This window comes from Triturus cristatus, chromosome 2_2 (genome assembly GCF_964204655.1).
Source record: "Triturus cristatus chromosome 2_2, aTriCri1.1, whole genome shotgun sequence".
NCBI lineage: Eukaryota > Metazoa > Chordata > Amphibia > Caudata > Salamandridae > Triturus > Triturus cristatus.
In genome coordinates, this window is record NC_140582.1 from 1,249,720,450 (window position 1) to 1,249,740,225 (window position 19,776).

At 43.9% G+C, this 19,776-nt stretch overlaps 1 protein-coding gene across 4 annotated transcripts in view; it reads right to left on the reverse strand.

Moving 5' to 3' along the window:
• LOC146863516 (uncharacterized) overlaps positions 1 to 19,776 on the reverse strand; it is a 157,300-nt gene that overhangs the window by 97,579 nt on the left and 39,945 nt on the right. For 2 of the 4 annotated variants that reach the window (XM_085642949.1, XM_085642950.1), the window contains exon 3: positions 1,981 to 4,502. The exons of the other annotated variants lie outside the window; for them this stretch is intronic. In XM_085642949.1, coding sequence (XP_085499075.1) covers positions 3,076 to 4,502 — 1,427 coding nt within the window. In that variant the 3' untranslated portion in view covers positions 1,981 to 3,075. Of the gene's footprint in view, positions 1 to 1,980; positions 4,503 to 19,776 lie in introns of those variants that run through there. 4 annotated transcript variants of the gene reach the window in all.

Sequence of the window (19,776 nt, forward strand, 5' to 3'; positions counted from 1 at the left end):
GAATCCGACCTCTGCGTTCGGATTTTTCAATCATTGCATCGTAATGTGACCGCAGGTTTTGCCGCGGAACATGCGGGGGATTTTTTTCCGCAACCACGGGGATCGGAGGGCTTTTCTGTCCGCCATTGTAATGACCGCCATAATCTTTCAACTAGACCAACCTATTTGGTCATCACACATTGTCTACGAATAGCATCCGCTATCCGGCCCCCGTTATCTACAGGTGTACCTAACATTAGACTGCTCTAATAGGAATCTATTAATAATTCGGTTTAGCAGCGCTCACCATTACTATAATATATATATATACGTCAAATACACAGTCTTAAGTATGCCAACCGATTCGGTCATCATCTGTTGCCTATGAAAAGCATTCTCTACCTGCCTGCGTCACCGGGGTACAGCGGACGGAGTCAGCACAAGTCGCAGACAGGACTGCACAAAGGTATTCCTCCATTTTAGGCAGTGGCACGTTTTCGACCCCGCGCTTAAACTGCCTACTACTCTTATCTTTGCTCCCCACAAACAGTCTCCAGCCGCCCGTCCCCCAATGGAGCACTATCATCTACTAACTGAGGTACTGGTTTCTATCGCGATTTTATATACGCCTACTTAACTCATTAGCCTTAACACGTGCAAGATTACAGTTGTAACTTTTACCAGCACCACGCACTAAGCACGAACATTTCGCCATAATAGATAATGCACAATTACAAAACTGCCAGCAGAAACCATACGTTTGTTCAGCTTCCATTCTCTTAGTAGCACTTAGAGACCTTATAGTGCACCACTTGTCCCAACATGCACAACATAACTGCTGCAACTTCTACCACCACCTTGCACATTAGGCGCATATTTTGCTTTATCAGATAAGAATAACTATCACGTTGCCCACAGTAACAGTGCGTTTTGTCTGGTTATACTTCTCTTAGTAGCACTCCGAGACCTTATAGCTCAAAAGCATTGCAATTTAAAAACAAGCACCACGATTTGCCACATTTAGATCATAGTGACAGTAAGTGGCTGTTTAGTTTAAATGGTCTTTTTCCTTTTCCTAGTTACAGATACCAATGACTTCTATAACTCTCAAGTGGGCAAACGGGCTCATTCCTAAAGAAGGGTTAGTGTACTACTCACTCCTTCACGACACTGCACAGTAGCGTGTCTGCTTGGTCCTGAAGAAGGCCCGCCGACCCGATTGGGCACTAAGGGGCTGAAACATGTCGACCAGCTACGACCTTCACCAGGTGCTATAGAATAGTAACCCTTCTACTTTGCACCGCTCTTTGCTTTTAGTCTTGCCCTATCCTCAAGAAAATAAAATCCATATTAACAGATGGAGGTAATTTCAACTACACTCCAATCACACCCTCGCTTACTCAAATCGCAAGAAACCAGTTGGTCATCCTCCAGGTGGAGGAAAGCATAAATAAAAGACCCAATGATTATGATTTTCACATAACCTACCAGGCAGAGAACCAAGATATACCGCACCGACAGTTAATTCGTGAATGAGGGTTTTTAAGACCACAAGACCCCAGACGCTGGTAACACACAGGACATGTGATTAATTCCTCACTGATTTTAAATATACTGGATGGAAGCCGAATGAATCCCAGCTTCTCTCCCCCCCTCTTGATCCAAAGAAGTGTATTAATACTCAGGTATTGATTTTAATACCTGGTTATTAATAATGGCAGTAACATATTTGAATTTAGTTATGCAATTAACCTTAAATATTTATTTTTTAACAAAGTAACACCCTCCTTTAGGGACGGGATATAGGGGAGGGGGTGAAATAATACACAGGTATTAATTTTAATACACGGGAATTAATTAAAGTTCTTACAAACTAATACAATTAAAATAAGGGTTAAAAAAAATGTAAAGAGTTTAAAAAACAATATTTTTACATTAGAACATAGTGTAACGCTAAAAAATTATTTTTAGAATGCAAGAACTGATTTTTTAAAAAAAATATTTGCAAATAAACTTTATTAAAAATAATAAAAACACATTTTTAGAAAAACACAATGTACAAAATTTATTAAACATACATTTAGATTTTTTTACATAACAGATCATATATTTTTTTTAAACCTTTCCCATTGATTTCAATGTAAGAAACTGTCCTTTTTCTATTTTTACAAGTTTATGCGTCTGTTTAGACAGTCGGTGGATCTTCGCGGTCAAGATCGAAAGCAAGAAAGATCTTCGTCCAGGTAAGCACAATTTAAGTTAATAATCTAAGTATATAGGTGTCTATCTCTAATGTAAAGAAAGGGGCAGAGGTAGTTAGAGGATATGTTGTAGTTTTGAAAATGAATATGTTGTTTTAGCTACAAATTCATTCCAATACAGGTTGTGTTCAAGTGCCCTCGTCGCGATAGTTGCTATTTTTTTCAAAAACAGGTTTAAAGTGTAGACAATAAAAATTAAATTCTATAATTTTAAACCACTCTCAAATGAAAGCGATATTTTCAACTTTTTTGGCGACGCGTTTTTAAAAGGATTACTTTCCTTTTCTTTTAATGGCAACACTGGATAAAGACCATGGGCTGTTCTGGATTAAGGCTAATTTAATTGCCCCTTTTTTTTTTTTAAGGGCTTATTTTGACAAGACGGCTTCACTTTAAATTCCAGGATTTATTTTTTGGGATATAAGCCAATGGAGTCACATTTTTTCAGGGAATATCCCAGTTTGACAACGAAGGAGAAACCAAAAATGAGAAGACGACTGGCAAAGAAAATAAACTGCAGAATCTCCCGTTTGGATTTCTTTTTTAGATTATGAATAATGTTTTAGGATGGAGGAATTTTTTTTAAAGTGCTTTTTTGGGGGGTGGAGCCGTTCATATGGAACCAATGTGTATTTTTTTTACTGAAATGAGATTTAACACAGATGGATACTCATGGTGACAAATGGATTTAAAAATTCACCACGAGTTGAAAAAGAAGACTACTTCAGATAGGAACCCCAACATTCCTTTAATTTAGAAGAAAAGGAAATTGAAAAAGTTCCAAACCAATAGGTTTGTTGTTTAAAATCTGGCAAGTAATGTGGTTAGTTAAGTGTTAGAAATGTAATATGTAAGCGATACTGTCAAGGTAGTCTGAAGCCACCATCAATGAAAATTGTTGAATTTTATCCAATAGTCTTTCAGCCATTTCGTTACTTTTTTTAGACACACGTGGATTTAGGCTACCGGACAGCGATTGCTCAAGCCTCATTTCCTGACAACGTTGTTCCTTCTTCAAAATTTCCAGAAAATTATAGAGATTTGGATGATGTTTACCTATTAATTTATTGAAGGAATTGTGCCATCCCTCAATGGAATTGTTCGTTTTCACACCACCTTCTAAGCAAGTCGCGTAGCAGTTCCACCATTCAATGGGAAACCTCGGCTTCCTCCTGTGACCAGACCTGCATAGACGGCCAATCCACGTATCTTCAAAGTAATTTAGTAATTGAGCCAATTTCTCTTCATTTTGGGTAAAAAAATCTGATTCTGTAATTGAAGTGTAGAAATCATCTACACTGCCAGGTGGAACGAAACATAATGCAGTTAATTTTCTTAATTCAAATTGTAGTTTGCTGCTTGACAAATAGTCCTCAACCAAGGAAGATTTTTGGACTTTTTGCCAAAAGGCATGAGAAAAGTGGAAAAAACATCCTTGAATTTGGGTATCAGGGTATAATTTAGTGACTGTGTTAATCATTGTCAATTCAAAATCTATAATTACTTTTGCAGGACTTTTATTTAATATTTTGGTTTTGATCACTGTTAAAAATTCAGTGTATGTTGAGGAATTTTTGTCAGGAAGTAAAGCATACACCAGAGGAATAGTTGTGTTATTCTTGATGGCATGAATAGTATACATTTGGGTGAATGGAGGGGGTGCTGATTTAAAACTTCCATCCATCATCCAAATTGGACTATTCTCCAGGGTTACTAGGTTATGGGTGGTGCTAAAAATAAAAATTCTTTTTTGAGGGTTTTTATTGTCATGTAGGAGAAAAGGTTCATTGGAGCAAGTTACAGTCAGGTGAGGGGGGATGTTAATGTCTTCATAGGTTCGGGGGGTTACACAGTGGGGATTGTTGGCCAGTTTTTGCCTCTGAACCATCCTCCTAAGGTTGAGGACAGAGGGCATGCTACCGGCAACATGTATGGGGATATTTTGTGCAACCTCTCTTAATATTGCACCACAGGGTTCATCAGAGGTGTGAGCAAGAAGCTTAATTTGTTGAACATTTTCTCTTACTTCTATTTCCATTGCAGAAGCAGAGTGGTTATGCTCTGTTGTCCTAACAACGGTATCTTCCAGTGTAACCGCTCTGCCAGTGCAATGGGAAGAAAAATATTGCACGCACCTCCAATGACGCCTGGGTTCAGTCATTCTATCCTTACAGTAGAGATAGCCATCATATTTGAGAAGCTTGTTCCCTTTACGGGATTGAACATAATTTGCTTGTCGTGGTGACGCCATTGTTGGTAAATCTGTGGGAAAAAGAAAAATTGTTTCAGTATAAGCGTTTTAAAGTTTTGCATAATGCTAATTTGTGTTTTTTCTGCAAAAAAAAGATGTATTTGTTATTTGATGTATGCTGTGGAGAAAGGGAACAGTTAAAAACCTGTTGGAGAAAAATATTTTGAGTTCTGTATAATAATAATAATTTGTAAAGTGCAAACAAATCACCCTTTAGGATTGAGGCGCTGGGGGCCGTCTGGTAGATTAAGTGAGCCTTTGCCCAGAGTCACATGATGCTGAGCTTCCGCCAGCGCAGGGGATCGAACCGTTAGCCTCATCCTCCAGAGTCAGCCACCCTCGCCTCTGCGCCACAACTCTCGCCCCTGTAGTTTGGTTTTGTTATTTTTACAGTATGGGTTAAGGTCTTGAATAATAATAATGTTTTAGTTACCCGAGGTTGATGTGGTATTTGCTTATCGGGCGAATGTAGAAAAGGACTGTTGTCCTAGAATATTCTGCAGCAGGTGAAGAATTTGACACTTCTGGATGTTATATTTCTAAGTTGCAGAAAGCTGGCTCTGTATATACTATTCCAAAGTAAGGTACAGTGAGCACAGTGTCCAGAGTATCCCCAGCGGCTTACCTGAGGTTACAGTAGATAATGCCTTACTCTTTCGTGGTACTGTGGATGAGCAGTCAGGCTTATCAGGCAGCTGTGTTAAGCATTTGTTGTACACACTCAGGCAAGAAAGGATTACACACACTCAAAGTGAGGAAAATAAAAATCTATGAGGCCTATATGTCCCCATGTGCCCCCCCCCCCAACGCTTATGTGCACATGCATGTAACCTATGCATTTCCCCTCCATGGCCTTTCCTATCATGAGACGTATGCTATAACGTGGCCTGCCATCATTCAGTCCCCCATGAGAGAAACGACAAATCTGTATTGAGGCCTACACGTTTTGCATCACGTTTTCCTGCACCACATAAAAACCCGTGTTTGTGGCTCAGCTAGACCCGAACAGAGGTTTCAGGCCTCAGAAGTTCGGAAAGCTGCAGCTGCGTATCCTTGGCCTTACACACTTGGGCCTCAGCCAAAGGGGCCCTGTCACAAGGTGCCGAGACAGTATTGAGCACGGTTATCTGCTTACTCCTACAGAGCCGCATTCCTGCCTGGAGAAGGAGGGATCAACATAGCCCATCAGCACAGGAGAAAGCACAGCCTTTCTGTCTCGGTTTGTGAGATTGCAAAGCTCACGTCAGTGAAAAGCCCATAGCCCCCATGTAAGGCCTCTGCAGTAAATGAAGTAAATGAAGAAATAGATGCCACATCGGCTCTTGGTGATGAGCAACCTATGTCACAAATCAGTCCCTGCTCCAGACATCAGATATCAGATACAACAAGATGTGCTGGTCGTCCTGACACTGAAGGCCTCACTCACTGATGGCCTCACTTCCAGACTTTCCGGTCGCATAGCAACCCTTCCCCACGTCAGTTACACGTCATGCTCGAGTTGAGCACAAGTAAGGCAAAGTTCCAGTACAATTCCAGCAGATCACGCAACCCCCTCCAGGTATCCACCCACCTATGACAAATTACCCATTATCATCAAGTGGACGCCCACATGGACGCCCACCTTCACACCTACTTACACGCCCACATGCTCTTATCTCACTCTCTTTTGCTCTTTTCGTTTCCGATGTATATATACTGTACTCTGTGAATAATGGTTTGAGAATACTTTTGAGTCCTTTCCAGATCCCTTGTGGTGATGGTAATATTCTCCCTTTGACTCGAGTTATTGGAATAAATCCCTTTTTGAACCCGATACCACAGACTCAGCCTCTTGCTTTATGCATGATCTTATTGATATTCTGAAATACATAGAGCGTAATATTTTATTTACGACAAAAGACTAAATCCAACAGCAATTGTTTTGCATAAAAAAGTTATTACTTTGTTATTTTATTCTAGAACCAAGAAGAACTCAGTTGCAGGGAGGTAACCGTTTTTAAGAATAGCAGTACATTTCAACTACAGTAGGTTTTGTGTTGTAAAGGCATAGAAATACTTTACAGGAGTATTAAAAAACAAGTTGGTAATGTCAATCAAACAGTAGCAACCTTAGCAAATCTAATAGACATTTAGTTCAATAGGCAGAAATGGAAACCTATGGCAGGAAAACAGTGAGTACTCGACTTACACAGTCAGTCTTCATGGGTTTAGAACACACTGGGCAAGGGTCAGATCACGGTAGGTATTGCACCATGAGCAGCGCCAGGACTAGCCATGCGCATGGGGTCACTGGGCCTAATGTTAGTCAATGGAGACTAGAGGCACCCCCCAGAAGTTCTGGTTGCAGGTAATTTCCCACAGTTTCAGGGCACAGGCCCTGGGGTTTAAAATAAGCACCAAACGTACATCACCAGCGGCACAGTGTTTGCTAGGTGCAGGGTACCTACCAGCGGTGGGCGCCCAATGCAAGTGAATAGGGAATCTAGGTCGCAGAAAAAGGCTGCAGACTCGGACCAGGAGGCTGGAAGAAGGTGGCCAACAACTGGGCAGGTACGTTGAGGTGTCAATGGATGCCTGGGCACTGTCAGCAGGATGCAGGGGTACCTTTTGGTGTTGGATTCTCTTTACAGGACCTGGCCGCGCTCAGGGGGACCCTTCGTGAAGAGGCTGCAGGCATCTTCATGGAGTCCAGGAGAGGTCAGCCTCCAATAGAGTCTAGGTCGGATTGCTCGGGCGACTTCATTGAATAGGTGAGCAACTCGAACAGTGGGCATCGGGGGCAGAGTGGGCAGGAGACGCGGATCTGGAGTCCATACAGTTGGTTTCTTCTGGACAGGGCAGCTGTCCTTGGGAGATCTGTCTTTGTTGAAGAGTGGCAGTCTTCCTCAAGTTTCTGGAAGTCGCTGGCCACAGGACAGGCATCATCTTTGCAGGTTCTTCAAGCTGGAGACAGGCCGGTAGGGCTGGGGCCAAGTTAGTAGTGGTTTTCAGGCTTTTCTCCATGGCATCTTCTTTGTCCTTCGTATGTTGCAGGAATCTGAGAATCAAGGTTCAGGGGTTGCCATAAATTTAGGGGTGCTAAAAGTACTGGCAGGAAGAAGTCAATGGGCTACTTGCCTTCAGGGTGACTTCACTCTTTGTATGTCCCTCTCCCTTTGGAAAGCGGGCATACCCCTAATGCTATTGGCTAGAATTCTCACACCCGATCTGGAGGCTTTTTAAAGGAGGGGGTCACTTCTGCTCAGGGCGCCTTGGGGGTGGTCCTGACTGAAAGGGGACACACTGAAAGGGGACACACCACTTCTGCTAATTTTCCCACCAACCCTGCAGCCAAAAGTGGGGCTTAGTCAGGGCGGTGGGAATCCCCACTGCCTGGAGAGGCCCTGGCTAGCATAACAAAGGGCAGGAAGCCTTTGATCCTCGCTGCCCTTGAATGCTGTTCCTCCTTGGGGTAGGTGTGAAGTACCTACACCCACAGCAGGCTTTGTTTCCGACCCACGAGAGCACCAGGCTCCCACCTCAGGGGGTCATAAACATGTCTGTGCGTGACAGGTTGGTGCAGACTAGTCAGCTACACACAAGGGAGCTGGTTGTTTTTCAGAGGGCATCTCTAAGATGCCCTCTAAGTGCATGTTGTAATAAATCCAACACTGGCATCAGTGTGGGTTTATTGTGCTGAGAAGTTAGATACCAAGTTTGGAGCATTCAGTATCATGGAGCTGTGGAGTTTGTAATGACAAACTCCCATCCCATTTACTCAATATGGCTTCACTGCACTTACAATGTCTGAGAAAGGACACAGACACAGAAGGGGCATATTGCTCATGCAGCTATACTCTCACCTGTGGTACAGTGCACCCTGCTTTAAGGCTCTAAGGCCTACAAGAGGGGTGGCTTACCTATGCCACAGACAGGGTTTTGTAGGCATGGCACACAGGGATGTGTGCCATGTCGACTCTTCAGTTTTAGCTGCACCAAACCACACTGTCTGCAATGGCAGGGTATATGTATTAGGTGAGGGGTCTTTGAGGTGGCACAACACATGCTGCAGCCCTAAGAGACCCTCTCTGGTTACAAGGCCCTTGGTACCTGCCAGGGGTACTTTCTACAAGGTACTTGTATGTGGTCAGAGGTGTGCCAATTGTGGAAACAATGGTACACTTAAGAAAAAAGAACACAGGTACTGGGACCTGGTTAGCAGGGACCCAGAACACAGTCTAAGTTGCATCAGATACCAGGCAAAAAGTGGTGGGGTACTGCAACAGATCCCCATTTCCCTACATGCGTGACAAGAGAGAAATGGAATGATACACTGGTGGCTAGAGATACGATTTCGAACGACGCATTAGCTGAAAAATATGAACTTTGTGTGAAAAGCTGAATTACAACTACCAAGACGTTATGTGGTAATGGCGCTGTTGAATGCAAGCAGTGCATTCCTACCCACTTTTGGCGAAACTGTGAGTACCATGTCAGTGTCGGGCCGGTAAAGTGGGGCGGGAGGTGTTGGAACTGTGGATGGGCCAGCAGGACTGCCGTTAGGCCGCGAGCCCTATTAGAGGCGGCTTTGGTCGGGGGCTGTCCTGGGGGCTCGAAGGTGTGCTGCCGGGCAGCCTGGCTGGGTTTGTGACGCTGTGGGCTGAGTGCCGTTGTCCCGGATTACGGGCCTCGGCAGGACCGGGCTGACACGTGAGCAGCAGTTCAGCTGAGCTTGCTGAGGCCCGAGACCGCTCCCGGGGACCAGCTGTAAGCCATGTGCTGGGGCTCGGTGCGGAGGCTGCTGCGGACAAAGCACAGCACCAACCCGGCAGATAAAGATCCGGAATCTGTCCTCTCCTTGCACCAAAGTGTCGACCCTAGTATAGCTGCCAGATCTCTCAACTGCAGATTGGGGACCACAAATCAGCAGGGAAAATCGATCCCAGTATATTTAGCCCCTTGCATGACAACTCATCAGTACTAAAGGACCCAGCGGTCACAGAAAAACAATGTAGGTGGTTTGAATTCCACTGCCACTCAAGCCGAAGGGTATCCAGTAACCCTCCTGAACACAGACAATGCAGCAAAATGGGGAAAAATGACCCCAAGCATTCTAAGCTGCCATTTGAAAACAAAAGGGTCACTCGCCTGATGGAGACAGGAACTGACCCAGAACTTGACTCTGGCTCCAGAGAGAGTGGGGGAAGTCAGGAGAACGACCTCCACGCTATACTGCTGGAGGTCAGAACAAGCCTTAAAAACATCGACTCCAAACTAGACACCCTGACCTCCAGAATGGATCATTAGAAAAAACAGGTGGACACTCATGAAACTCGACTAGATCAACCCAACCACCGCGCATCTGATGCACACGACTATCTGGTGGAATCCAAGGAACATCTCCACCAAATGGAAAAGGTTCTAAACTTAATCAAAGCCAAAAATGAGGATTTGGAAGCTCGCTCAAGATGGAATAACCTCAGAGTTACAGGCATCCCAGAAACCACAGCAATCTCCAAAATGGAACCATGTGGAGACACTGCTGCATGACTTGTTTGGTCTGAAACTTTCACCTGTATTTACTGTGGAGTGAGCACACCACTCTGGGCCCCAGACCGCCAGTTGACACCACACTGAGGCGCATCATAGCACGCTTACTAAACTATCGTGACCGAGACACAATCCTGCAACTTGCAAGGGAGCGCGGAGTCATAACTCATCAAGGCAACATCATATCTTTCTATCCGGACTTTAAACCTCCGTTACAAGCAGCCCGAGATTTCATACCGGCAAAGCACATTCTCTGCCAGGCAAAGATCCCCTATGCCTTGATTGAAAGTATCTGTTGATGGACAATCTAATTTCTTTACAGATGCTAAATCGGCCCTTAAATTTGCAAAACATGTTGGAGGGTAAAAACAACCCCATAAGTCACCAACGCACACCAGAGCTGAACCTGGACTGAGTGATAACGACTGAAGATATCCCCCGCATTTAATCAATATCTCACAGGTTCACCTGCTGAAACCTTGGTACCCCCGTTGTATTACACTGTTACTATCATAATAGGATATAAGCACAAGACCTATATCGAATGATATGTAACTCCCTACGCTCAGTATTGTCACTACTCGTTCACTGATCGACCACCCCGCCTCCCAGGCAGGGTAGTATACTGGAGTTACAAGGCCCGCAAGGGAAAACTCCCAAATCCACTAGAGATTAAAGTTAAATGTTGTTTGGCGAGGTGGCGGGAGGAGAAGAAATCACAATATAGTTGGGTGAGTCGGTGTGGGGAAAGGGACAATTATGTTGGTTTGTTGGGGGGGGCACATCCAGGCATCAAAGACAGATTGCAGATGTCAACACACTCTTACGGTTAAACATCCAGGCATATTCACACAGCATGTAACACCAAACTTGCCCCAATTCACGATCCGTTCGCACTACAAAAACCCAAATAACATTGATCACCCTCCTAACCTGGAACATCAGAGGGCTTAACGATTAAAGGAAAATATGACATAAAATTGATATGTTTCGTACAAGAAACATCTAGCCCTAATCTACATAATAGTCGTTGGAGGGGTGGAATCGAGAGGGGGGCGTGGGGGGGGGGGGGGAGGGGGAAAGATATGTCCTCATCCACGTACTCCAATTATGCCAGAGGCATGGCCATTTTAATACGCCGTGAGCTTGGCTGGACCACATCTCAATCTATCATTGACCCTGAAGGCAGATAGGTCATTGCAGGTAGAACACTGGGAATGACTCGCATTATCCAAGCGGCAACAGATGGGCCCAACATCAACGACCGGGATTTCCTTGACACTGTCTGGTCGAACGTTACACTGCTAGGTTATGACACGATAATCTGGGAAGGAGACTTCAATGCCATTTTAGATGATAAACTTTACCGCTCGGGATCCGAAGGGAGCTTACACCACAAAAAAATAAGAAATTGATATCCATCACTCAGGAACAGGGACTGGTAGATATTTGGAGAACTTGGCACCCAGGGATAAAAGAGGGCAACTGCATATCGATGCACCACAACGCCTGGTCCAGACTGGACTTCTGGTTGGTGACCAGGGATGCAGCGGCATGGATCAATGACATAAGACATATGCCCGGATACTATCAGACCATGCCCCAGTCATCCTTAAATAATTAATACCCCCCAGACTGCCCCCGCGTCTTTAGCTGGCGACCACCACAAAAGGCGCTGCTAGAAAGGGTTTTTAGGAAAGAGATCCGTAACAAGACAGTGCAGTATTTCTTGCTTAACGAGGGTCCAGTATCTTCCCTCTCTGTACTCTGGGATGCCTTTTAAGGCCGTGATCAGAGGGGCATGCAAAGCAAAAAAAGCCGGGGTGCTGAGGTCGATTAGTTAGACCCCGACACAACTAGAACATAAAATCCAGAACACTGAACAGGCTTATTACCACACTGGCAGTACTTAATGCCTGGCCACTCTCCGGACGAAAATCACTAAATACGGGAGGAGTCACAAAGGGAGATCCTTTTTAGGTAAATTTGCTAGAGCCAGATGCTATGGTAAAGGAGATCGACCTGGCAGAACTTTGGCCACAATACTTAGACACCCGCACTCTATTTCACACATTACTGAACTCCTGGACACAGACTCCCGCCCGGTAAAATTGCCGCGCACTATTCTAGATCTCCTTGCAGACTTTTATGCTGACTTTTATGCTACATTATACACCTCCACAACGGACAACTCGCCTGGTGGTCTGCTCGAATACCTGGACTCAAATCGAGTTGTTATGGCTGAGTGAGGCCCACCGCCCCTACCTGGATGAACCTTTAACCACTGAAGACATCATTCAGGTAATACACAACTTACCAGCGGAGAAAGCCCAGGACTGGACGGGCTGACAGCATCCTTTTACAAAACATATACAGCTCTGCTACCCCCTCACCTTCTCATAATCTACCAAAATTCACTGGACACTGAGCTTTACCCCAACCAATAATAACACTACTAAAACCGGGCAAACCAGCGAACATCCGAGACTCCTATCGCCCGCTATCTCTCAATAACATTGATAATAAAATCTTGGCGAGTTACTTGCTAATAGATTACAGCCCCTTCTCCCACTCATTGCCAGACTTGATCAATCTAGGTTCATTCCAGGCAGCTCCACGGCACACAATTTACGCACCTTCTTTGCATCCCTACATCAATTAGACCCTCAAGAGCCGGCACTTGCCGCCTTCCTTGACGCCACAAAGGAGTCTGACTCCCTAGAGTGGCCCTACTTATTCACTTCCCAGGCCAGAATGGGCTTAAACACTACATACATCAAATTAATACGGTTACTTTGCACGAATCCCACTGCAAGACTGAAAACAAACAGCTTACTTCCTGATCCATTCCAAGTATCCGTGGCACGCGTCAGGGATGTCCCCTGTCCCCCCTCCTTTTCACGGTAGCAATGGAGCCCCTGGCGGCTAGACCACGCCAACATCACACAAATAGAGTTCTAGGATTCACAACCAGAGGATTAATCGTCTCACTATACGTGGACGATATCACCGTTCACATACACAGGCCGGAGGAGAATCTGAACCATGTGTTGCGAGATCACCCAGTTTAGGGGACTGTCTGGCATAAACATTAACTGGTCCATATTGGTTTTACTCCCCCCTCCCCCCCCTCACCGACGCCACCCCCCTCTTTACACTTGACCATTCCCTACCCTGGGCAACAGACCCAATCAAATACCTCGGAACCCGATGAAATATCTGGGAGTCTGGCTAAGTCGAGACACACTCTGGAGCATGAACTACAGCCGCCCAGTGGACTGGCTTGAGGGGAAGATATCGGTTTGGTCCAGGCTGCCCCGGTGCCTAACCGGCAGGATCGCCATAGCGAAAACGGTAGTCCTGCCTAAATTCTTGTATTTGTAAACCTACCCTTGTTGGTCACTTTCACATTCTTCAAACTGCTTCGCTCCCTGAGGGTTTCATTGGCACGGGCGGGCAAACAACCACGTATATTGTGGGAACGACTAACACTACCACTCAAACAAGGCGGTTTGGGTGCACCAAACCTTACACTGTATGCCTACTGTGCACAAGCCCAGTTTCTAAATCATTGGTTACACCAGACTCCATTTCAACCTCACATCGCAGTGGAAAAAGACAGGGCTGCACCCACCCCACTAGAGGTCACCATATACCACACGTACAAATGTCCCAGAGGAGAAGTAAACACAGTGGAACGTCTGAGATGGGCATGGGAGGGACTGAGCAGACGAGCTAATCTCTCGATATTCTATGTCCACTCAGTTCCACTTGCATATAACCCTCAGCTTCCTCCCTTGCACGATAGCGGGGACATTGAGAGGGCAAGACGACTTAGCTTTACCGCTCTACCCAGACAGCTCATTCATCAACCCACCAGGGGAACCCCGCGCCCGTTATAGCAAACCTGCTCTTAAACTATCAAATCCGTGCAACTTGCCGTAAGTTGCATGCCACCTTACCGACTGCTCCTCCTGTTCTGCCAGCCCTTGAACACTTGCTAACAGAACCCTCTCCCAAAAAAATCATCACGCGACTATATAAAATCACTCACCGAACATCTCTGGTGACGATGGCCAGGGCTCAAGTCATCTGGCGTGCCGACCTAGACCCGCCCCTTGCAGACGAGCAATGGACCTTTTGCTGCACCCAGCTTGAGCACCAAACTACAAATTAAGATTAATGTATTTTAAATTCCTCCACCGCATCTATCGAACCCCACTACAAATGTTCAAAATGGGCCAAAGACCAGACGCTAATTGCTGGAGATGTAAACAACCACAGACCACATTCCTACACTTAGCATGGCTATGTTTCAATATTGCCAAATAGTGGGACAGGATGTACGAGATACTCCACGAGATCCCGGAGACTGACTTGGAACGCACCCCATTAGTGGCTTTACTGAGCTATGTTAAAAATGTACCATCTACATCACGACGCATACTTGCCATGATGCTCCTACTGGTCAAACGCATAATTGCCATGCATTGGGCCCAAAAAACAGCTCCCTCAATAGACACTTGGATTCAAGATATCACGTACTGCCAGGAACAGCTGTCAGTCTTCTGGGAATTAATGCCCCTAGCATCCAGACCCAAAGATATCTGGGCTCCCTTCATTTACTGGGTGACAGTAAGAAACACAGACACCTCTGTCCAGCCAGACGCATCCCTAAACTAGTCAACATTTGCATAGGAATCGCTCCCACCTTATTAGAGGAACAGCCAATGGTCTCAAGATAGATAGCCTACATTAGAAACACATCAGGTAATGGGTAGAGCTCGTATGTGCATGTAAACTGCACCTTAATTGTCTGCCATACAGAATACTGTGTCTTCGACAACATGGAAAACGCTGCTGATTTTTCTGTGATGATGCCCCGTGTTCCTACCCCCTCCCTCTATTTATTAGAGTTTGCATTATTGACATATCAGCCATGTAGCTATTCAACATCACAACTGTTTTGCAACACCGTATGGTTATAAATGAATAAAGAAAATATATATATATATTTTTTTTAAGTTTGATATGTACTATATCATTTTAGATTTGTTTTCTTTTGTTTAACTATTTGGGTGACAGAAGTGAATCACAGAATCCCAACGTCGGAAACATGCATCTAAGTGGCGTTCAAGCAAGCCCCTTCGTTTGAGGAAGTGTTTTTATATAAAACGACACTCGGACTCGTATTTATTTGGTTTCATTGTGGTAGAGTGAAAGGATTTAATATAATGGTACAACTAATTGCAAATCACTTTATTTGATAAAATGAAGGAACTGTAGATTTTACTTGTAAAAATGGAGAGTCATATCACAGTACCTGTCCAATAACTTTGAGCTCTTGAATGTTGGCCTATCAGATGTTCATTTTGCATTAAGTGATTATACCCAATCTTGGGGTTAACTCATGCCATCAGAAGGAATAATAGTTGCAGTAACAGAAGCCCACAAATAAATAGAATTCTTTATTGCAATTACTGCTTCCTACTTTAAGTTAGTTATTTCGCTAAAATATAGCTTCAGAATGTACTTGAAGGTTGTTGTGTATACTTTCATTGGTTGCACTGCAGCTGGAGATAAATACCACTAGTCCACAGCATAAATGTCTATCACTTAAAGAAACCAAAAGAAAAAGCCCGGGTGTAGCTAGTCCTCTAATCACCCACCCGTACCGCCCATCAGATCCCTTTGTCTGGCTCTACAGTGTGGGAGCGTTATGCACGTGCAGAGCGCTTTAATTTGTTATAAAATTTTTGAGTGTCTTATTTCTAGATTTGGGTAAGGGATAAAATTTTGGTCCTTGCATCCACTTTCTGAAGCCTAAGATTAGCTGTAGGTCAGGGGCTTCAAAGAATGCGTTTATAATGGATTAGGTTACTCAGAGTGACACTCGGAGAGAACTCTCTCATGGTGATATGACCAGCCCCTTTCCAGGTCCCATCAAGAACTGCTTGTTAAAGTACCTTTCTAGGACGGCCATTAGAAGGAACAAGGAAGTTTCTTCACGCAGCAGCCTACTCCTTGTGGGATTCCAACCACTAGGTCTTGCCTTGTGAAACAGGGCAGTCATTGATTGAATCTTGGTCAGTAACGCTGTAGGATAGGTATTGCCCTAAAACGTATTACTTAATTCTGGCACTTCTGTTTCCAACAGGCTACCTGCTTCTATTATTGGGCAGTTTGCTGTCCCGGGAACCTTCCTTCTGCCAGTACAGCCATTGTGGTGGCAAGCCAATACTATTTGGGTTCGCAAAACCAACTAGCACTGTGGAAAGACACCATAACTCTTGAGGTGACCAACAGGGATTGAGCTAAATCCAGGAGATCTGCTGCCTCGGTCTAACTGCATCATTCCATTTTGGAAATAAACTAAGTGTTTGTAGGCCAAGACACTCAAAGCAAGAATGCTTACTGAGCATCTTGTAGAAGAAACTGAGGTCTTACATTGCAAGTCATAACTTCTCTGATGGAGAAACCATCCCTTGACAATAGGCTCATCAGGATTTGCAAATCCCTATGGAGTATTAGAGTTGGAGCATACTTCACTTAAACGCGTGCTTCGTCTATATGCTATGGGGAAAGGCTGTATGGACCACGTACAGTTTATTCATTTTAGACGCCTCAAAGGTTAAGCCAGTTTGGCATAACATTCAAATAGTGGACCCCACCAGTTTCTAGGAAGCTGAAAGCGAGACAAGATTGTTGTACTTATTGAATCGTTGAGGAAGAAGTTGTGCCACAAGGTGTTCTGTAAGCAGTTTGTCGTCAAGTTACAATTGACTGCGCTGCTTTAAGGATTTTAGCTGCTCCTTTGGTTGCAGCCTCACCTACTGTACTTCCGATCCCACACATTCTTTGGATATGTCTTTTACCCCTTCGTTGCCAGAAGCTTTCAGTTTGGTAGTTGTAGAGGATTTGGGGTCTTGGTCTCACGCATCCAAATGGTTTTGTGTGTGAGGCTGTACATTCAAACCTCCAAATTCACTCTGTATTAGAAGCTAGTCTGTTCCTCTGATCATGCTTATTGCAGTTTCAGGGCACATTAGGTCAGCTCTGCGCTGGTGGGTGTCACCTCTGAATCGCTATGTAGGAGGTTCATTTTGTGGCGCAGGTTCTCAGGTTGCCACCGCATCTCAATCTCTAGCGTATTAATAGTCATGGGCGTAAGGAGGATGTTCAGGGCTGATCGATGTTAATGCCAGGTTATCAGCAAAGAAGGCAGGGACATGCTTGTCACCTCTTCGTGAACTACAGTTCGAGATCTGGATATGGGCCTCCATGCTGGCAGCTATCTCATGGCCAAACATCTGTGATGGGCAGACTCACCCACTCCTCTTCTGACTGGGAAACATGTGTGCAAGTGTTGTCTTTTCTTGTCACTCCATCAAGGCATCTGCTGGTTCTCAGCACCCTTCATCACCACAACCCCTCTGATGAGCTCAGTAATTTGGCTTCTGTACGATTGTTTGTGTATGGTTACCATGTCCTGTCTCAGATATTGTTAGAACAGACAAGACGTGTTCTACGTGGGAGTAATATCGCTGCAAAAGATGAAATTATGTCACTGGGCTCTAGAAAAGCAGCTAAATCTCTTCTTGATCCCCGAGTAATGTCCAATGTGTTGACTCTCACGTAACTGAGACAGATATTCATATGACGTCATGGATGTCAGTTGGATTTCTTCATACAACTGGTCTGCCATGATCTTTGTCTATATGTGCTCTTCTACTCTCGTATGGATGGAGTGTGACTTGTGCAGTGGGATCTCTGGGTTGCAGGTATGGGAAAGGGGGGTGCATGCTTGGGCCTTGGTGGCCCTTTTCTTAGCCAGACCTTTCTTCTGTGCAAAGTTTCTGAGGTTCCCAGCCAAACATCCGGTGAATTTTCATCATCTGAACAGTTTACTATAAATACTTAACTTTGACTAGTGGGATAGTTGCTCTTATATTTTATTCCAAGGGAATACTAATTTATAAGGCAATCATTGTAAAAATATTAACTTATTTACCTTCGGATATGAGGAACAATGAAAGGTAGAAGTTGTTCACCACAGAAGTAATTTTACTCAAAGTGAAAAAAAATTTTTTTTTTTAAACGCACATTAAATATAAATTTTGGATTTACTTGAAAGTATCTTTTAAACAAATATTCCTATCGATTTACCTTTTTTTCTTGCAAGACGGCAGTATTTACCACAGGATGTGGGTATCGATTCACAGCTCCTAACGATGTGTGTGGTCACGAAGGGATTCAGAGTACCACGGAGTACAAATTGTTTGGTGGGCGGCAGTTTAGGTATGTATTTTGTGTGGTGTTCTACAATACAAATAAAAATATGTTTTGAGCATGATTTTTAAAGAAGCATTTAATTCTGGAAGAATGTGTATTTATTTTTAAAGGTTAAAAAAAAAAAAAAGGCTTTATATTGCGTTCGAGCCATAGAATACTGGCCATTTTAGATGGCTAGAACATGTTTACATCGGTTGAAGGACTACTTTTGTAATGATCCCTCACAATCTGTTTTAGTTGGAAAGAGTGCTGTTGAACACTGGTAATTTTTAAAAGATTTTGTAAGTTTAGTGTACTCATAGTTTTTGACCATGAAACTGTATTAAAAATAATTTGTTTGTAAGAGGAAAGTTTTCTATATGTGTATAAAATTCTATGATTATAATGCAATAGCAGTGTGGGCCAAAAGAGGTCGCACTACTGCATAATTATGTTATAGTGTATTTCTTTTATGCTCAACGTTTGTGACCCCTCTGCCCTGCAGTCACCAAACAATCCAAAACAAACAAATGAAAAGGGGCATTTTAACAGAATCCATACAGTTCCATATCAACATATTCTCATTTTTAGTGTCCAATCAAAATCCTCAAGAGAAATCCACCTCAGGCCGTTTTGCTCGTTATTTTGTTCGCGTACTCAGATGAAGGAGATTTGATCTGGGGGTCCTACACCATCCATCGCATTAGCTTGATCCTGTACTGGATTTCTGCTTTTTTACTTCACTCAGTGCAACCGTTGCAATCCTTTCTACTACCCAAACCGGATGAAGTCTGCATGGACGAACGCGTTGGCTGGGCTGATGTGCAATTGTGAATATAATTAAACTTCAATAAAGTGGATTAAAAATGGACATACAAGACTCCTACTGATTTTAATTGGACACTGAAATAGAGAATATGTGGATATAGAACTGTATGGATTCTGTGAAAAAGCTAGGAGCTAAGCCAAACTGATAACAATCTTCTGCTCCGTTTCATTTACGTTTGTACAAAATTCTATGTTAAATTAAGTAAAATGTATGCGTTGTAAAAAAAAAAAAAAAAAAGCGTGATTAAGGCACGCATGGTAATGATATGCGTGATTGAGACATTTATAATGTATTTAATAAAATTGCGTGGTTCAGACGTGTGGTAGAAACTGGCGTTGTAGAGGCAAGGTCGTTGTAGCACTTGCGTTGTAAAGGCATGCGTTGTCTAGGCCTTCGTGGTTCCATCATACAACCCTAGTCAAGAGTCTGCACCTCCCCATCTCCATATACTAACTCAGTCGTTAAAAGTTCAAGTGGCAATGACAGACACAGGCCGTCAACTAGACCAATCTATTGCCGATCTCGTGTCCTCATATTTTCATAAAGACCACCAGCGGCCCAGACGATCATTAGCCCAACCATTACTCAGGCATAGTGTAATCCCAGTGAGAAATCTGGGAAATAAGACCACCGTAGCTGCTCTGGTGAAGCCACAG